This window comes from Acanthochromis polyacanthus, chromosome 22, assembly GCF_021347895.1.
Source record: "Acanthochromis polyacanthus isolate Apoly-LR-REF ecotype Palm Island chromosome 22, KAUST_Apoly_ChrSc, whole genome shotgun sequence".
NCBI lineage: Eukaryota > Metazoa > Chordata > Actinopteri > Pomacentridae > Acanthochromis > Acanthochromis polyacanthus.
The window spans coordinates 18359933-18377433 of record NC_067134.1 but is presented as its reverse complement, the minus strand read 5'-3'; the positions used below and the strand labels follow the sequence as shown (position 1 = coordinate 18377433).

The following is a 17501-nucleotide window of genomic DNA, read 5'->3' as shown; positions in this document are numbered from 1 at the left end:
GAATTTATATTTTAAGACAATTTTTTCTATAAAAGTGCAGTTTTCTCCTCATTGCCTTATTTTCAGTGATTCAGTTTTATATAAACTGTATCAAATTGTTAGATTTTTTTGTATTTTTTTTTTTGCATTTTTTGACAATTGGGTTTATGTAATATATATATATATATATATATATATTATCGTATTTTTTGCTTTTTATATATATTTTACTCTATATATTGCTATTATTATTTATACTTTTTAATTTTATTTTAGCTCATTTTTTTATATGTGGGTTTACACACACACACACACACATATACTTTTGTTTGTCAAAGAATTATCTCTCTTAGAAGTCACATAATATCGCTTTTATAAAATTTTGAATGCTGAACTTTTACTTGTGACACTTTTAAAACGTTGTTTTACAACTTTTAAGCTTTGGGTTAGCAAAAGCAGCTGAGCAGCTATCTGTTAGCTGCTGATGCTAACAGCTGCTCCCACTAACAGCAGCTTATGAGCTTCAGGCTCTAAAAGCAACATGGCGGCTGTTTATTTTGAAGGTTCTGAGTGGAATTATGGGAACTAGGGGTCCACATGAAGACTAACCTGACAGAGGAGCTGCTCGCAGTCTGGACGGACAAGACACATGATTCACGACAGGCTCCAATTCGCGGCTCCGTTCAAACCTCCACAGCTGGACTCTAATTACTGAGGTCACGACACCTGCGCTCGCGCTTCTGCTCCGTGCGAGGAGAACATCTGTCCCGGAAGAGCAGCGACGGGTACACCTGCAATCGGCACTGTTTAGAGAGGAAAATAGTCCCAATAAGTACTTTACCTCTGAGACAAGATTAGTTTTACACTTTATTACTTAACTTTCTCTCCTTCACGCCCACAAACAGACAGTATTTTCTCCTCAGCAACAATTCAAATCTGATGTTTCCTGAATGTTGTCGGTTTAAATAATCATCACGCTACACTGGAGAAAGTAACGTGATTGGGTTGCTAAGATACGGAGCCAATTGACAGGCAGGTCTGCATTAAAATTCAGTTTTATTCATATATTCCAAATTCATCAAGTCAATTCAGGACACTTTACATAGGAAGTCCAGACGTCAGAGAATAATATTATAGAGAGAAACACAACAAATCCTAACAATTCCCTGCAAATTCATCCACTGACTGAAAAGAATAAAATAGAATAGAAATCCTTTATTGTCGTTATACAAAGTGCAAAGCAATTAGAATTTTAAAATGGTAGCTGAAAGAAGATTTTTAAGATGCTATATCAGAGTAAATTAAAAATAAGTTCACAATCTCATACACATTCAACTTTAAGTATCCTGCACCTTTATTAATCCAAATCTCGAGCATGAAAAAGTTCAAAACTGGGATTTTATGAATAATCTAATTATAATATCTTGATGATGTGGGCGCCTAAGTTCGTGCATGTCTGGAGCCAAACTACAGATGCAAGGAATCTAAAAAGTATTGTAATTAAGCTGTCTGAAAACACTCTACAGAAGCTAAACCAGCCGAGCTTCACTTCTGTTCTTAGTCTCTGCCTCCCTTCAGTGGACGACACAGAGAAATGCAGCTGGTATGAAACTGATGTCTGCACTTCCCACAATAGTACTTCACATTTTGTGTTAAAATTAAGATGGCCTGTTTTTCAGATTTATTGGTAAGCTTTATCTAAATCCAAAGTAATGGCTAGTCTAAGTTTAGGCCAAGTTTTGTTTTCATATTCATCTATTTTTGTTGCGCTCTGAAAGTATGGAGAGACTTTGTTGCAAAAAACAAGGCAATATTTGATAAATGTTTGTGGTAAACAAACTGGAAACACCAATTTTGAGATGGACATTAGCAGAAGGTTGAACTTGTGGAAAGTCTTCAATGTTAGAAGTTCTTGCTTAATTGGTGTCACATGGTGGTGTTCAGTTTGTTATATTATGTAGTAAATTAAATACTAATCATTAAACAAAATTAGAGTATTATGGCTCTGGAAAGCATACAAAAAGAGACAGGACATAGAGGCTTTACATGTTTACACGCCTGAAACTGCATTTCAGTCAAAAATGCTAATCTCTAATAGTAGTAATTCTCATTATTTTTAAAGTATTATTTACTTCTTTTAATATCTGTATCGTTTTATGAGGTTATTCTTATTATTATTATCACTATTATCTACAACATACATTAATAATAATGTTAAAGAAGTCCAGAGTACATTTGTGACCCCTAGTGGCTAATCCGGGTATTTCAACCTCAGCTGATATTTGACCAATCGTTTTCTTCTGGCTGAAACTGTGACTGTTGAACAAGTGGCTCACTAGACAGTTAATGACTATAAAGCTATATCCAAGTCTTTTCAAGGGTTGTTGGCCACAATTAAAGCATCATTAGAAAGTATAACGAGTTCTACACAGTAGACATCTTGGAAGACACAAGGGAAACCTGCACTGGTAAGAGTGGTGTAATCAGAGGAAAGAAGAAGGTAAAGATCAACACAAGACCCATTCAGATTCTACAGCACACACTGAACAAGGCCGGTTTCCTTTGACGCAGAGCCAAAAGGACTCTATTTCTCCCAGAAAGACACCAAAAAGCATATGTGGACAAAGAAGGAAGCTGTTGGCCATCGGTTCTATGATCTTAGGAGATGAAAATGGAGTTGTTTGGACACAGGGAGGGAAGAAAAGAGAAGAATTCAACCCCAAGACCATCCCTGTGATCAAACATGGTAGTGGGAATGCAATGCTTTGGTGGTGCTTTTCAGCCGAGGGAGCAGACGGAGTCTTGTCAACATAAACAGTATTATGGGAAAAGAGGACAACATGAAAACATCAGCAGACACTGGACCTTCCAACAAGACAATGACCTAAAACACACAGTCAACATGCTCAAGAAAAGGTTCATGTAAAGCAGTATGAACATTTTGCACTCGCACAGTCACGGTCCAAACCTGAATCTCATCAAGAATCTGTGGAGGAACTGAAGACCAGAGTGATGAAAGGAAGCCTCAGCCTCAAAGAGCTGGAGATCATTTCAAAGAGTAGTTGAACAAAATCCCAGAGGAGACATGCAGAAAGATTACCAGCAAATATGAAAACAGCTTGAACAATGTGATATAAAGCACAAGGAGTCATGGCCTCTGAGGTTCAACCAAGCCAAAGACATCTACCTAACAGGGTAAATATATAATTGCGGGACTTTTTGCATCATAGTTGACATTTTTGCTGTTTTCAGGCTTAAAATCAACATGGCCACCTATAACCAAACACCACATGGCATTTTTACAGAAAGATTCTTCGAAAATATTACATATACAGCTGAGTAAAATTGAAATTGAAAGTTATTTATAAAGGTATTGTGGTAAACCTGTTGACATGGGATAAATACACACTTGGCTCACACACTACTTTATATTAAATAACTCAGAAAGCCTTGGAGTCTTACCAGTCTCTCTTCAGGAGGAAATGACATCATGTGGAGCAGGTCATGTGATCTGGAATTAATACACTTCTTTGAGAAGTGTTTTGTAATGGGTTCTCGGCCACAGAAACAGTTTGTTATTTTCCATATAAAAGTTGACATATTGGCAAAAAAAATAAGCATCCGTCATGGTTATCTTGTTAAAAATGTTCTTAAAGAAACATTTTTAATATTTATTTTTCCACCAAAAAATGTTGAAAATGGATATCAGAAGTTTCACTGTGAAATGTATTTTTTTCCCCCCCACATTTTCAAACTTTAAAACGGGTCAATGTGACCCACAGAACAACACGAGGGTTAATATGGAACTTGCTTAAATATGGAACTAACATGGAAATAATGAACATGAAACTATTGTTGTTGTTGTTTTAATGAAAATGCGTGCAAGACGCCATGGACGCCAAAAGATCCTCAATTATATATTGACCCAACAAATTAAAAATTGATTGTTGTAATTCCCATTAGGTGCCGCTGGAGGCTCTGTTTCAAAAACTGGACGACCGGTTTGAGCTCAGCTCCTCTTTCCGTCCTTCCGGTGCCCCCGCCGCCCCGCTCCCTCCCGGTGCTAACACCGTCGGGCTTGGCTGTGGGAGCGTAATGGCGGTGCACCGGGGACCCTCTACGAAATGGCTCTTCACCCGGGAGCAGCTGGAAAACACCCCGTCCCGGCGCTGCGGAATCGAGGCTGACCGGGAGCTCTCCTACCGGCAGCAGGCTGCTAACTTAATCCAAGATATAGGCCAGAGACTCAACGTGTATCCTTCTGAACCGACCAGAAGCCGGCCGACAGACGGGCTAGCTCGAGTTAGCATTAGCATATAGGTAGCCGGAAAGGCGAGGCTTGATTTATTTAGCATTTTGACTCTAAAAACACACTTAAAATTCTTCTTTATAATACACACAGTATTATGTAACTAAAACCGGCTGTTTATTTCATCTAACATTGCGTTAATCCGCCACCGGAGGTGTCGCGGCCTACTAGCTAGCTTAGCTATTGTTTTGTCTCTTTAGGCTGCAGATTCTATTGTTAGCTTCATGTTTAATGACAGCAGGAATAAATTAACACTGACTCAGATTGTACGTGTGTTTTAAACTTGACATCAACCGATAAATGGATCCCTTCACTGTTTGATAAGTTGGTAACGTCTTAATCCTGCGACTGGTTTTAACGTGGTTTTGACTAATGGGCTCACGTTTTGCTAGCAATGTTAGCTTAGTGCTATCCGTCAAGGTTTGTGATCTAATGCAGTTTCAGTTGTTTATTTTATTTTGCTCTGTCATCCACGTATTTTCCTTGACTGTCTACCCAGGTCTCAACTAATAATCAACACTGCTATAGTATATATGCACAGGTTTTATATGATCCACTCTTTCTCCAAATTCCATAGAAATGTAAGTATCACTGCAATTTTGGTCGATGCCATAATTACTGCTGGTGCAGACTATGAAAACTGACCGAGTTTCTTTTTCTGTGTAGATCATTTCTCAGACCACGTTGTTCCTGGCAGCTAAAGTTGAGGAGCAGCCCAGGAAGCTGGAGCATGTCATTAAAATAGCCCATGCCTGCATTAACCCACAAGAGCCTGCTCTAGACACTAAAAGCAACGTAAGTAAACTGTGACTAAGGGATCGATTTTGATTTACATGAGTCACTGTTACATGGATAATGTGTTGGAAACGCTGTATCTTGTGGCTTCTCTGTTTGGCAAAGATGTTGCTTTATAGATTTTACATGGTTTGTGCTGATACACAGAGCGGTTTTGTTGAGACTGGGATAATTGTGGCATTGAGTTTCAAGTCTTTTTGATTCATTTTTTTGTGACATATGTGTCCTACTTGTTACTCAGTTGTTTGTAACTCCTTGTACTCACATCTTCTGTGAGGCTTTGGAGAGAGAAGATACCAACAGAATGAACATGATGGTTGGTTAATTAGTGATGTTTTTTCAAGCATAATATTGGCTTCATGACTGTAAGAATTTGCTGCTTTTCTTCTCAGTAAATTTGCAGTCTGTTAGTTCTGTACTAGTTGTTTGGCTTTGGAAAACTCTGGGGACTGCTGTTCTGCAGTATTGAGGTTTAATAAACCAAAAGACTAATTGGATAAAAAAAAAAGGAATCGAACATACTCTTTACATTAAGTGTGAAACATGAGCAGTACTTAAACACTCTGATCGATCCATTCAGTCCACATCACCTTCATTTGATAGCTGTTCTCCAAACCAGCTGCTGTCTTCGGGAGACAGCTGTCTTCACCAGGCATGTGGACTGCTGGAATAGTTGTCATATAGAAATGAGCAGTATTTTTATGGACTTGGCTTATCAATTTCCAAGAATGCTGCGAAGGGAGGAGCAGAGTGAAACCTGAAAACTGACAGTAACACCTGGAGCATGATTTTACAAATGCAATTAGGAAAGTTAATGACATATAAATTGCACAGTTGAGTTTTTTTTTTTAAAAAAGCTGTCCATTATGTCTGAAGTGTGCAAGAGGAAAACAACAAGCTTAAAGTGTAAAGACAAATAGATGTGTCTAACGTGATCTGGATGACAGCATGTTCCAGATGTTTTGGTTCAGTTAATGAGGTGAATGGTGGGCATGTAAAAACTCCTCTGGAAACACCTTTTCTGTGAAATAGCTTTTAGATTACAGCTTATTTCAGACATTTTGTTTATGTCTCTGCTACAGTTTGTATGTCATATTTAGCTTACAACATCACAAAGGAGATCTGGGTATAAAAGACTGCTGTCAAATACTGAACGCTCAGTATGGTCAAAGATAGTTTAGTTAACATTCACTTTTTTAATGGTTTTTCAACTCAGTTTGTGTCTGCGCTGTGACTGATATTACGATTTGAGAGTTCAACTAAAGGATGCAATAGTAAAGTTAAGATTTCACACTGTTTCTTACTTGTAATGAGATGTAACACAATGGATATTACATGTTTTTGCAAGTTTTAGATTACTAAAAGGTTTCTTTTAACATAAATTTTGCGTTTAGGGTGAATTCAACTGAGAAAAAAATGACAACAAGGACGAATGTAGCTGCTAGTGCTGCTCCATGTTTGTAAAGTGTTGCACTCTGTCTAAAATACAGGTTGAACCTTTTCACCTTGTTTAGAGGTTGGTTAGAAACGTGGATTTCTTTTTGAGTTGCACATCTGAACCAGCCCTCTTTATGCCATTTTTATTATATTTTATTTATGTTTTAATTCTTCATTGCTTGACCTTTTTCAGGCATTCCAGCAGCAGGCACAAGAGCTGGTAGCACTGGAAACAATAGTGCTGCAAACGCTGGGTATGTACGGAGTTCTTGAGTTGAACTGGTTTCTACAGTAAGTCGTTTTAGCAACATTATCTGTACAAACAACAGAATTATACAAGTACCATGTTGAATATTGAACTGATCTTCTTTTCGTTTCCCTTTTTAAACCAAGCCACATTATCTGACTGATGTTGTGCCTCTGTTCACACTGGCTGATCGTCTCATTTAACATATCGATTGCAGGTTTTGAAATAACAGTTGATCATCCACACACAGATGTTGTGAGATGTTCCCAGCTAGTGCGAGGTATGCTCTTTTTTTCTCAGCTCCTTCTCTCACTTGAGCTTTCTTTTTTCTACAGTCCTATGTGACGAGTGAAGCTACATGCTAATCTAAAATCTGTCTAATGATGTTTTTCTTTAAATGCTGTTGCCACTTAGAAACTGAACCCTAATTCAGATTTTCTCCTTCTTTTACAGCAAGCAAGGATTTGGCACAGACTTCCTATTTCATGGCTACCAACAGGTTATTATCCTGTTCCCATTATTGCACTGTAATGGCACACTATAGCTTCCTGTCCTGCAGGGTCCCCCTTCCTGTGTCCAACGCCCTGTTTGCACTTGGATCCTGGGAACCCCCGACACGGGGAAGTACCGGCCAGGCTGCTGTGTGCGGTGTATTGTACAAGGGCTCTGTGTTGGCACAAAGGGGTTGAATGCACAATGTGGAGTGTAGTGGTGCTGTTTACCTCTCGAGGTTGTTTGGTACGGAGTGCACATGTCTAAAAAAACGCAAACGGTAGCCTGAATATAGATTGCCACTAAAGATTCTTAAACTTATAGAGTTTCTTGGTAAGTATAGTTCAGTTCTTTTTTTAATTTTTAATATTTTTTTGCACATTTTTCATCCTAAAAGGAGCTAACAGTGAAACACCAAACTATACTGCAAACTGACACTTTCTGTGAGGAGTTTGTAACATTACACAAATAGAACGGAACTGAAAAAATCTTGTTTATCTTCAGCTCAGACAGGATATATTATGGTTTGAGGAAGATTTTCTATTCACCGAGCTTCTGATTTTAGGACCGTGTTGATTTTACTTGTAGTTTGATTTGTCAGTCTGTGAAGATGACGATCCCGGCAGATTGAAGCGTGTTCAGTTATTTTTCTGCACAAAAGGCCAAGTATATATATATATATATATATATATATATATATGAAATAAAATAAAAGTACAAAACAATTTCTTTGGACTTTAAATGTAATTCTTGACCTGTATTTATCAGCCACAGTACTACTGCTACTCTAAATTATACTAATTATCAGTATAATACTTTAATTTTAGTGTCAAAACTCAAAACCACAGAGAGAGGACAGTCTTGGAAAATCTATCATAGATTAATTAAAAGCAGAGTTGGTGAATTTTTTATTTATTTTTTTAGCAATGATAAACATCCTAATAGCAGAAATGATAACATCGAAGGTTATTTATCCTCTAGTTTTAATTTAGCTGAGAGCCAGTTTATTACCAGGTTTCGTTGTCCTGCTTCTGCTGAGTTTCAGTAGAGCCAAAGAGGTGTGCTAGCCTCTTAGCGTTAGCCAATTCATGCTGTCCATGTGAACAGACCGATGTGGACTTTTTGGAGGCAGGCAGCGGACACACACATGCTTGTATTCATGCTCCAATAGGTGAACAAAAAACCTTATTTTATATGATACAGCAGCTACTTCCAGACTGGACTGCAGCTCTGTGTGAGTAAATATTCCTGAGGCGTGTTGAGCACAGTCGGGGGGGATGTAGCGCAGGGTTTGGGCTCTACGATGGAAAGCATGAACAAATGGAAGCACTGCAAAGTCCTGCAGTGACTACATGAATTGCATCTCCTTTAACAATGAATAGTGAAGGTGTGGATTACAGATGTGCGCTGAAGCATAAATTAGGTTTCAGGAACAGGCGAGAAATGGAGGTTAAACAGATGTACATGCATCCTGTAGAAGGAGAAACGTCCACAATCACGAGATCAGTGAAACTGAAGTTGTTGATTCACACTTTTATGGCAAAAATTAATAATTATTTGACAGACTTTGCGTGGGATGCAAAAGAGAGCGCACACTCACCACAGAAACTGTTCAGTGAATGCAAGAGTTGATGGCGTGACGGTGTTTGATTCATTCTTTACAGCTGTGAGAACACAATATATGAAACGTGACTCTAGTCTCAGTATTATAAAATATAACAGTTGTTACAAGCTGTCTTTTAGTTTTTGTACTTTATTCTAGATAAAATATTTACTTACACACACAAATGCTACATATAATATGTTATCTTCTGCATTCCAGGTTATTCCTACTCTAATTTCAAACTTTTGATGAATATAGCCCCTGGTTATTTCCAGTGTGAACCCTTGTGAGCCAGTTTGCAGTGTAGTTTGGGATTCAGGGTGCAGGGGAAATTAATCTTTTAAAACCTAAAGCCTGGTCATTTGTCTTGGCTACCAACAACAGTGTTTCTCAGTCTCTGATGTTAACGGAACACTTCGCATGAGCTCTTATCAAGATCATGGTTTTGTACGAGTAAATGTGGTGTGTAAATGTTATTTAATATGTGTAAAATTTAGATTATCTCCCTTTAAGAGACTGAGAAACACTGTTCTTGCGTTACATAATTTTCCCTTTTTTAATAAATCAAGACAATAATGTGGCCTCATAGGTTCAGTATATCTACATTTCTATATTACTGTATGAAACTGTGTGTATGTCTCATTCAGACATTTAGGAACATGCCTAACAAACATAGGTTTTCTTAAATGTTCCAGTTCTGTAAGGTAAGGCTGTGTGTATGTGAATTAATGTCAGCGTTGCTGAAAATTTCTGCCTTTAGTTTAACTGTATGTTGCTTTTGTTAAATTGTATATTCAGTGTATGTGTTAAAGCCCTGCAGCTGACAGTTGGATCTTTTTCTTGTTTCTCGTCTTCTCCTGCAGTTTGCACCTCACCACCTTCTGCCTGCAGTACAGGCCCACGGTTGTCGCGTGTGTCTGCATCCATTTGGCCTGTAAGTGGTCCAACTGGGAGATTCCCGTGTCCACAGATGGCAAACACTGGTGGGAGTACGTGGACCGCACCGTAACGTTACAGCTGCTCGACGGTGAGCGTTCGCATCCTCTGCTTTATTTTAGTCGTGGATGTCAGATATAATTCTCATTGTGTTATCAGTAGTGGAGAGCAGCTAAATACATGAGTAGGGTTGACCTATTAGAGCCTTGTTTTAATTTTTACGCAGTCGAACAAATGTGGCTTAATTATGCAAACGGAAAAACAAAGCAGCTGTTCCGACTGAAATCGCCACGCAGAAGGTGTGATCAGAATGTTCAGATGCAGCTCAAAAACCTGATTTAAATGTGGCCACCTGTCGTCGTGCCACGATCCGTCGCTCCCAGTGCTCCTGTAACGCTCCCTCCTGTTACGTTAACACGCCGAATACCATCTGTAGAATTTTCTACGCTGACAAAATGGTGACCCGTCCACTCGAATGTCATTTTGGGGAAGCGGTGGAAGTCAAAAGGAGCCGATCTTGCAAGTAGGGCAAGTGGGGGAAGGCTGGTTGTGGTGTTTTGGCAAAATTCCACGTATAATCAGAGTGCTGTGACCAGAGCACATACACGCCGTCAGGCTACGTTTGAGGTTGTTTGCTCCGAATGTTCTCCTTCAGACACTTGGAGACATTACAGAACCCAAAGGAACACAACAAGCATGTTCCTGGTTCTTCTCTGACTTGCCTGCAGTTAACCTGTGGGTCAAAATTGACCCGTTTAAAGTGTGAAAATATGAAAAAAAAATATATATTTCACCGTAAAATTTCTGATGTCCACATTTTCAACATTTTTGGGAAATCTTTGAACATTTTTTGGTGGAAAAAAGTAAAGTTAAAAATGTTTTTTGAAGAACATTCACAAAAAAATCAACCAAAATTTGCTGGATTTTGGTTGATTTTTTTTGTGAATGTTCTTATAGAAAATAATACAGGTTTACTGATATATATGTAATCACTTTAGATATTTTTAGGATTTTCTTGCCAAATTTGTGGGTTTAAAAACATAAAACATAAGGAATTATTGGAATTTTCTTCTTGAAGGTTTTGCAAATTTTCAGAAATTTGGGGAATTTTTTTGCTGAATTTTTGGATTTTTTCAGACCCATAAATGAGAACAACAGGAGGGTTAAAGAAATCACAAATATATCTGTACCACAGGCACAGCAAGGAGTCACACTTTGTTCTTTCTCATACTAAAAGTTACTGCTCTCAATTAAATGTAATGCACTGAGCAGCATGACTGACTTTTTTTGACCGCACCACGTACTGTGTGCAGAGAGTTTCAGTCTCAGTCATGATCAGTTAGTACAGGGGTCGGCAACCCGCGGCTCTGGAGCCGCATGCGGCTCTTTCAGCCCTCTGTTGTGGCTCCCTGTAACTTTGGAAAATAAATTGTTCTGCCTTTCAGGCGCGTTTCAATGCATTTTAATATAGAGAGTTTTATTGTGAAATTACCGCTCTTATTTTGACGTGTCACTTCACCGGATGTGCTGCTGGGGTTTTCCCCTGGCTGGGACATGAGAGCGCAAGGTTGATCCGGAGGAGATGGAGAAGCAACGCATGTAGTTTCACATCGTTTTGTACTCAAGAATGGCAAGCCTGTATATTAAAGCTCCACTCCAAGAAAGACACGTCTTGTCTTTGAGTCAAAAGTACTCATGATAGGGTAATACACGTTACACGCAAGAACACGGCAGCAGGTCAGAGAGTCAGAGGAGTAACGTCTTGGAAAACAGGGCAGCGACTTACCGGAGAAAAGTTATTAGCTTAAGATAAATAGATAAATAGATTTTACAAGTCAAATAGACATTCGCAAAATATTGAGTTCCAGCTAACATTATGTAACATTTGAGGTCCAGGAGCAAAAATGACATTAACCAGGTAAGATAAATATTAGTGGAAGGACACAATTTAAAAAATGAATCAAATTAGAGGCTTTGTAATTAATTAATCACGACTGATTAACAAGGGCATAGAAGTAAAAAAAAGCGATATATGCAGTGTTGTCTTCATTTTAAATGCCAAAAGGATTTTGCGGCTCCCGGTGTTTTCTTTTCTGTGGGAAACGGGTCGAAATGGCTCTTGGAGTGTTAAAGGTTGCCGACCCCTGAGTTAGTAGCAGAGCCGTTTCCACTGACACGGTTTTCTTTATTGCTTTCAGAGCTCACGCACGAGTTCCTTCAGATCCTGGAGAAGACGCCCAGCAAGCTGAAGAGGATACGAAACTGGAGGGTATGTCATAAATACTTGTCAGGCAGCAGTATGAGGGCAGCGCAAGATATATAGCAGGATTGGTGTTAAGTGTCAGTATCTCATGCTGAATTGTGCTGTTATGTTGTTTTCTAGGCCATTCAAGCAGCTAAGAAGCCAAAGACAGAGGGCCCGACCGTGGACAGTGCCTTCCAGGGGACGTCCTTAGACAGCCTTCCTGGGGTTACCAACTCCTTCTTCCCCTCCACCTCAGCGTCAGACTCTGCAGACATGCCCACCCTGAACAGCATTGCAGCCCCATACGCCTCCTACCAGCCGCTGAACGACCAGTCAAAGACCTGTGGCTACGACCAGTTCTCCCAGCCTCCCCACTCAGACTTCACACTGGTCAAACACAAACCCAAAGCTGCTGGCGGGTCTAGTAGTGAACACCAGCAGCTTGGTGTGAACGCCACGGCTTTTTCACGGCCACAGAAAATCTTGACTCTGGAAAAGTACAGAGAGAAACACGCAGCCGAGCTGGCCTTGCAGAACGGCTTAAAAGAGGAGCCCGGCACGGACATGTACGCTCCTCCAGTCCTCTCCTCTCACCACCACAAGAAACGCTCTCAGACACATCAGGCTGGCCAGCCAGGTGACAGCAGGAGAGATAAGGCCAGCTCTAAAAGGCCTCGGCTCCCAGCCTCCTACGCTGAGAATGGCTCTGCCACCAGCGAGGAGCTCAAGATGCGAATCAAAGTTTCATCTGAGCGTCACGGAGGCTCGGAGCAGAGCGGGACTCTTTCTGGAAAAGACAAGCACAAAGAGCACAGTGGTCACCGCCACTCAAAACACACCCACTCACACTCGTATTCCCTCAGTGGGAACAGCAGAGGGACAATGGACAACGCCTCCTTATCTGTACGAGCTCCCAGCAGCCACTGCAGTGACGGGAGCTCCTCCAGCTCGTCTCGTAAGAGGCCTCACTCTGACGCCAGTAACCACAACCACCACCACCACTCGTCCAAGAGCAGCAGAACCTCCAAAGGAGGCCTGAACTCGTCTCACTACTCAGACAGCAGCCAGAGGATGATGGATCACCACGGCCACGACGGAACCAACGGCATGCTGACGTCCAACGGCCAACACACTGATTACAAAGACACTTTTGACATGCTGGACTCTTTACTAAGTGCCCAAGGAATGAACTTGTAACCCTCAGAGCCCCCAGTGTTGTCTAGAATAAGGTATTACCATGTTTAATAGATTTTAAAAATGAATTTATTTGTCTTAAGTTATCTGAATTCTGCATCACCCTCAGTCGTGTCTACACACTGATAACTGATGATTCTTGTCAAACTGTCAAATGTAAAATTACCTGCATAGAGCTGTGTGCTACTAGCTTGCAACAGAAAAAACAATCTGAAAAGTTTGAGGAATGCGGCTGGAAAATGGGATTTTAAACATTCTGTTAATGTGAGCTGACACTGATTTTAATGTGCATGTTTTCAGTCACAAAAGGGAAGACAGTGTTCGCAACAGCTGTGACAGTTTACAGACAGTTAATGGTTTTTTTTGTATGTTAAAGCATTTTGTTCCACTAAAAATCTCAGGTCTTGAACTTTTTTGATATAAGAACGACTCTTCCTCTGTTTGGGTTTGTTACCTGTATCTGTGGAGATGTATCACCTCGTCCATTTGCTGACAAAGATGGCAGAATGTTGGTGTCTGTCTTAGGTAACATGGTCTGCTTATTTTTCAAAGAGTGCATCTATGGTTCCAAACCAATACAAATGCGAGGCCGACTCCATTTGCTGTCTATTGGGACTTCCAGGGCCGCGCCTGAACTTATTGTGCAGACTCATAATAGAGCAACAAATGAAGTTTACGTTACATCTGCTGTGAAAGTGCATTTAAGATATAGCGGCTAAAATTGCAAAAAAAAAAAAAAAAGGCCTTGTGATTGTACCTTGTCAATCGCTATTCAGTATGATAAATGTTATTAACTATCAGAAAATACAGATCTCTAAAATGAAATTATGTATATAGGACTGTAGTTGACAGTTAAAACTGTTGGTTTATTGCATCAGTCCAAACCTTCCTCCATTCAGTGTATCATGAGATCTAAAGCAGACTCTGTATTGATGAGCATATCCTCGATTTGTGTATTGGGAGCCCGAATAAAAGGTGTAAAAGTCATTTTTACACATTACAGTCATCTTCTGTTATGAGTTTGCTCAAATTTCTTCAACAGCTCAGTTGCTCTTTTGTTTTGTGGTGTTTTTGTTGAGCAGATGAAGACCTTGGAATGATTCTGAAAGCTCACTGTCTTGGAGGGCAGTTGGCCGACACGGGAGGGTCATCAGCTGATTTATCTCACTTTTTCAGGCTATAAAAGCTGAGCCATGTACTCACTGCCTCTTCTATCCACTTGCTAGCATCCTTTGTGCTTTTAGAAGCTCCATGCACTGTTTGCATTGCTGATGTTCGCACAATGTTTTGTGTTAAATTTCGTGGTAATATTGCAATTTATAAGCCATTGTTTTAAGGACTTCCTGCTTGCATATAATGGTATCTTCACTGACAAAAAAAACTGCTTTTCCTTCAAAAATAAGGACATTTCTAAGCGACCCCATACTTTTGAAGAGTAGAGTATACAGTGCTTTTGAAGATCCTCAAAGATGCTTTAGATGATCCTGCATCATGCTGATAGCCAGGTGTTTTTATAGTGTTCATCTGAGAAAGAGATACAAAGAAAGCAAGCAAATAGACGCTGTGGGCAACGTTCTGCTGGGGAACCTTGGGTCCTGCATTCATGTGGGCGTTACTTGAACAGCTCCCTAAACACTGTTGCAGACCACGTATGCCCCTTTCATGGCAGCAGTATTCCCTGGCGGCAGCTGCTGCTTCTTGCTTGGATAATGTGCAAAAATAGTCCGGGAAAGGTTTGAGGAAAGTGACACAGTTCAAGGTGTCGGCTTGGCCTCTAAATTCCCCAGATCTCTGATCGAGCGTCTGAGGGACGTGCTGGAAAAACAAGTCTGGTCCGTGGAGGCCCCAAACTGCAACTTCCAGGAGTTAAAGGATCTGTTGCTCACGTCTTCAGAGGTCTGTGGAGTGGAAGCCTCAACAGAGACAGACCTGAATAGTATGAGGCAGGTGGTTTTAAAGTTATGGCAGACAAGTGAAAAGATTTGACAAATACTCAAAGGAACTGTCCACCACTGGACATTTTTAACTTATTTCCGTTGCTGTCGAGTTGTCCCTGAAAGCCCTGATTTTCCATTTTCACTCTGCCATCCATGCAGTGCCCTCCTGCCCCGTTGCATCTACAGTTCTTAAAAACCTCTTCTGACGTTCTAAAATCAACACGAACCTCTTGGGATGGCCTTGATTCCACTTGTCGAGTGCAGCGAAAAAAATAAATAAAAAAAAAATGTTTAAGCTCCTAATTTTGGCTTCCAAAGCACACATAGCATGCAAAAATGAAAAGAACTGCCAAATCATGCAGATGGTTTAATCCCAGCCTCATAACATTGGATTTATTCACCAATGAATTTAAGCCCTCGCTGCATTTGAAGATAAAACAGTCATTTGTCAAACGCCGCCAAAGAAAATTCTCATCAAAACCGAGCGCATAATGGCTTTTTCTTGCTCTATGTCTGCTTATATGTAGCCGATTGATTAATTGATTGTTGAAGGCGACCAAACAACAACACTGATTTCATTAAGTGACCACATTTCCAGCTTCTCGAACAGCCTCTAATGGAGTGCTGAAGTGATTAGTAGTTGGGCTGCTGTGCTACTGAATTAGTAATGTTAATGGGAGTAATGAGACATGATTGGAAACGCACGTTGTTGAGCTGCTGCTTGGAGTTTTTCGAACAGTCTTATTAAGTGCCATCTTCTTTTAGTTGCCAAATTACCTTCCATTCCTATTTTTGTTTTTGCAGAAGGATCAAGCAGCTGTTTGACAAGAAAACCTGCTATTTCGTCCCTTCAACAAACCAGAAGGGTTTTTTTTTTTTCTTTTTGAGGTTCAGCTTTGGACTCTGCTGCCCTCTCACACAACACAGCTTCAACGGTTCATTTGTGGGTGGAACATAAATCCAGTTCTTGATAATTAACTAGCACCCTCGGAGCAGACGCAGCGTTTTCACCAAGTATTACCTTCTAATTTTAGCGTGGAAGACAATGGGGAAATTCAGCGGGAGGACGTCAGTGAAAATTCAACCATCTGGACATTCTCGCATACTGGTGGGAGGGTGATGATTTATTTTCAGCAACCTTTCGAGCTGAATAAGAGACGCCTACTGCTCGAAAATCCACAGAGAGGAAGAGATATGAGAGCGGCTTTTGTGAGCAACAAATCCCAGAATTAAGAGCCATCTGAAAGGAAAACACCATCCAAGCTCCTAATTACAAGTCAAAGAAGAGGAGCATACTGTTTAGAGCTGCAAAGGTGGTACACAGAACCATCATTTTTCTCATTATGACCGTCTCAGCAGCAGATTAGAAGTTAAAGGGTGGTCAGGTTGCACTAAAAAGGTGATTTTAAGATGTTTTCTAACTTAATTTTGCTCTATTTCGATGCTATCCAGCAGTCAGATGAATGCTATCAGTCATGACAATCGTTTTTTATTCGTAGAAGAGAAGCAACAGAAAAAAAAATCTCTCTTTATGTCATGATCTATGCATGGCTCATAGCTGTTGTGTTGCTTCGTGTACACTAGATGGCAGTATTACCTTTGGCCTCCAATGCCAGCAGGAGCAGCTCAACAGCACAAACATCCAGTATCATTTTCTCTGTTTTTACAGGATTTTTTTTTTTAAAAAAGCAAACAAGATGCAGTGTTGAATAACCTTGAAAAAAGGACGCAGGTTTTCATGGCATAAATCCGAGGGGCCGCTCCGCACACTCTGTGATCCTCAGTCAAAACAATCACACAAACACACACGTGTCAGCTGCCACTAACTTTGGACTTGATCCATCTCATTAACAGATTCAGATAACTGTCGGACGGCGGGGGCTCAGAGACATCCCAGGAAAAAGTCATGGCACTTGGTAATTTCAGTGGTGGAGCTGATCAAAAGGCCTTTGCAGAGCGGCATGTGCTGCACTTACACCCATATGAGTCTTAATGCAAATGATGCCCAGGAAATTGTGCAGGAAAGTGGCATAATTATAAGCCATTGAAAGTCCATTGTCATTTCTGTCTGAGAGGTCTCTCTTGAAAAATCAGGAGCTGATGGAAACCCCTCTAAGTACCTGAGATAGAGCCGGAGGGGGAAAATGACTGGGCACGGGCTGCCATTATACCATGGTAGCGCAATTATAGCCAATGATTGGCAGGAGAATAAATTAGCTTCTGTCTTCATGGTGTGGTTTACTTTTTGTTTCCAACCAGTGCTAAGGTATTTTTCACATGCTAACAAAAAAATCTGTAGTTCTCTCTTTAGCCAGCTGTTCTCGGTG

The 17501-nt window shown here is 40.3% G+C and overlaps 2 protein-coding genes and 1 pseudogene across 3 annotated transcripts in view; 2 read left to right on the top strand and 1 right to left on the bottom strand.

Annotated features, from left to right (window-relative positions):
- Nucleotides 1-774, bottom strand: part of LOC110959547 (transmembrane protein 163) — a 28692-nt gene extending 27918 nt beyond the window's left edge. Inside the window, exon 1 of the mRNA XM_022206433.2 lies at nucleotides 589-774. The gene's annotated coding sequence lies outside the window, so the exon portion shown is untranslated. The remainder of the gene's footprint in view (nucleotides 1-588) is intronic.
- A 3220-nt stretch (nucleotides 775-3994) lies between these two features.
- On the top strand, nucleotides 3995-9873 carry LOC110959548 (cyclin-T2-like). Of its 2 annotated transcripts, XR_002596235.2 has the most exons (7): nucleotides 3995-4232; nucleotides 4788-4869; nucleotides 4955-5083; nucleotides 6714-6774; nucleotides 6985-7047; nucleotides 7221-7592; nucleotides 9726-9873. XR_002596235.2 is itself a non-coding variant. In XM_022206434.2 (6 exons), the coding sequence occupies exons 1-6, from the start codon at nucleotides 4075-4077 to the stop codon at nucleotides 7454-7456; spliced, it is 729 nt and encodes a 242-aa protein (XP_022062126.1). In that variant the 5' UTR covers nucleotides 3995-4074; the 3' UTR covers nucleotides 7457-7956. The 2 variants fall into 2 exon arrangements, 1 of the variants encoding a protein (XP_022062126.1); XM_022206434.2 differs by lacking the exon at nucleotides 9726-9873 and having other exon boundaries at nucleotides 7221-7956.
- On the top strand, nucleotides 9676-14243 carry LOC110959545 (cyclin-T2-like; annotated as a pseudogene).
- The last annotated feature ends 3258 nt before the right edge of the window (nucleotides 14244-17501 follow it).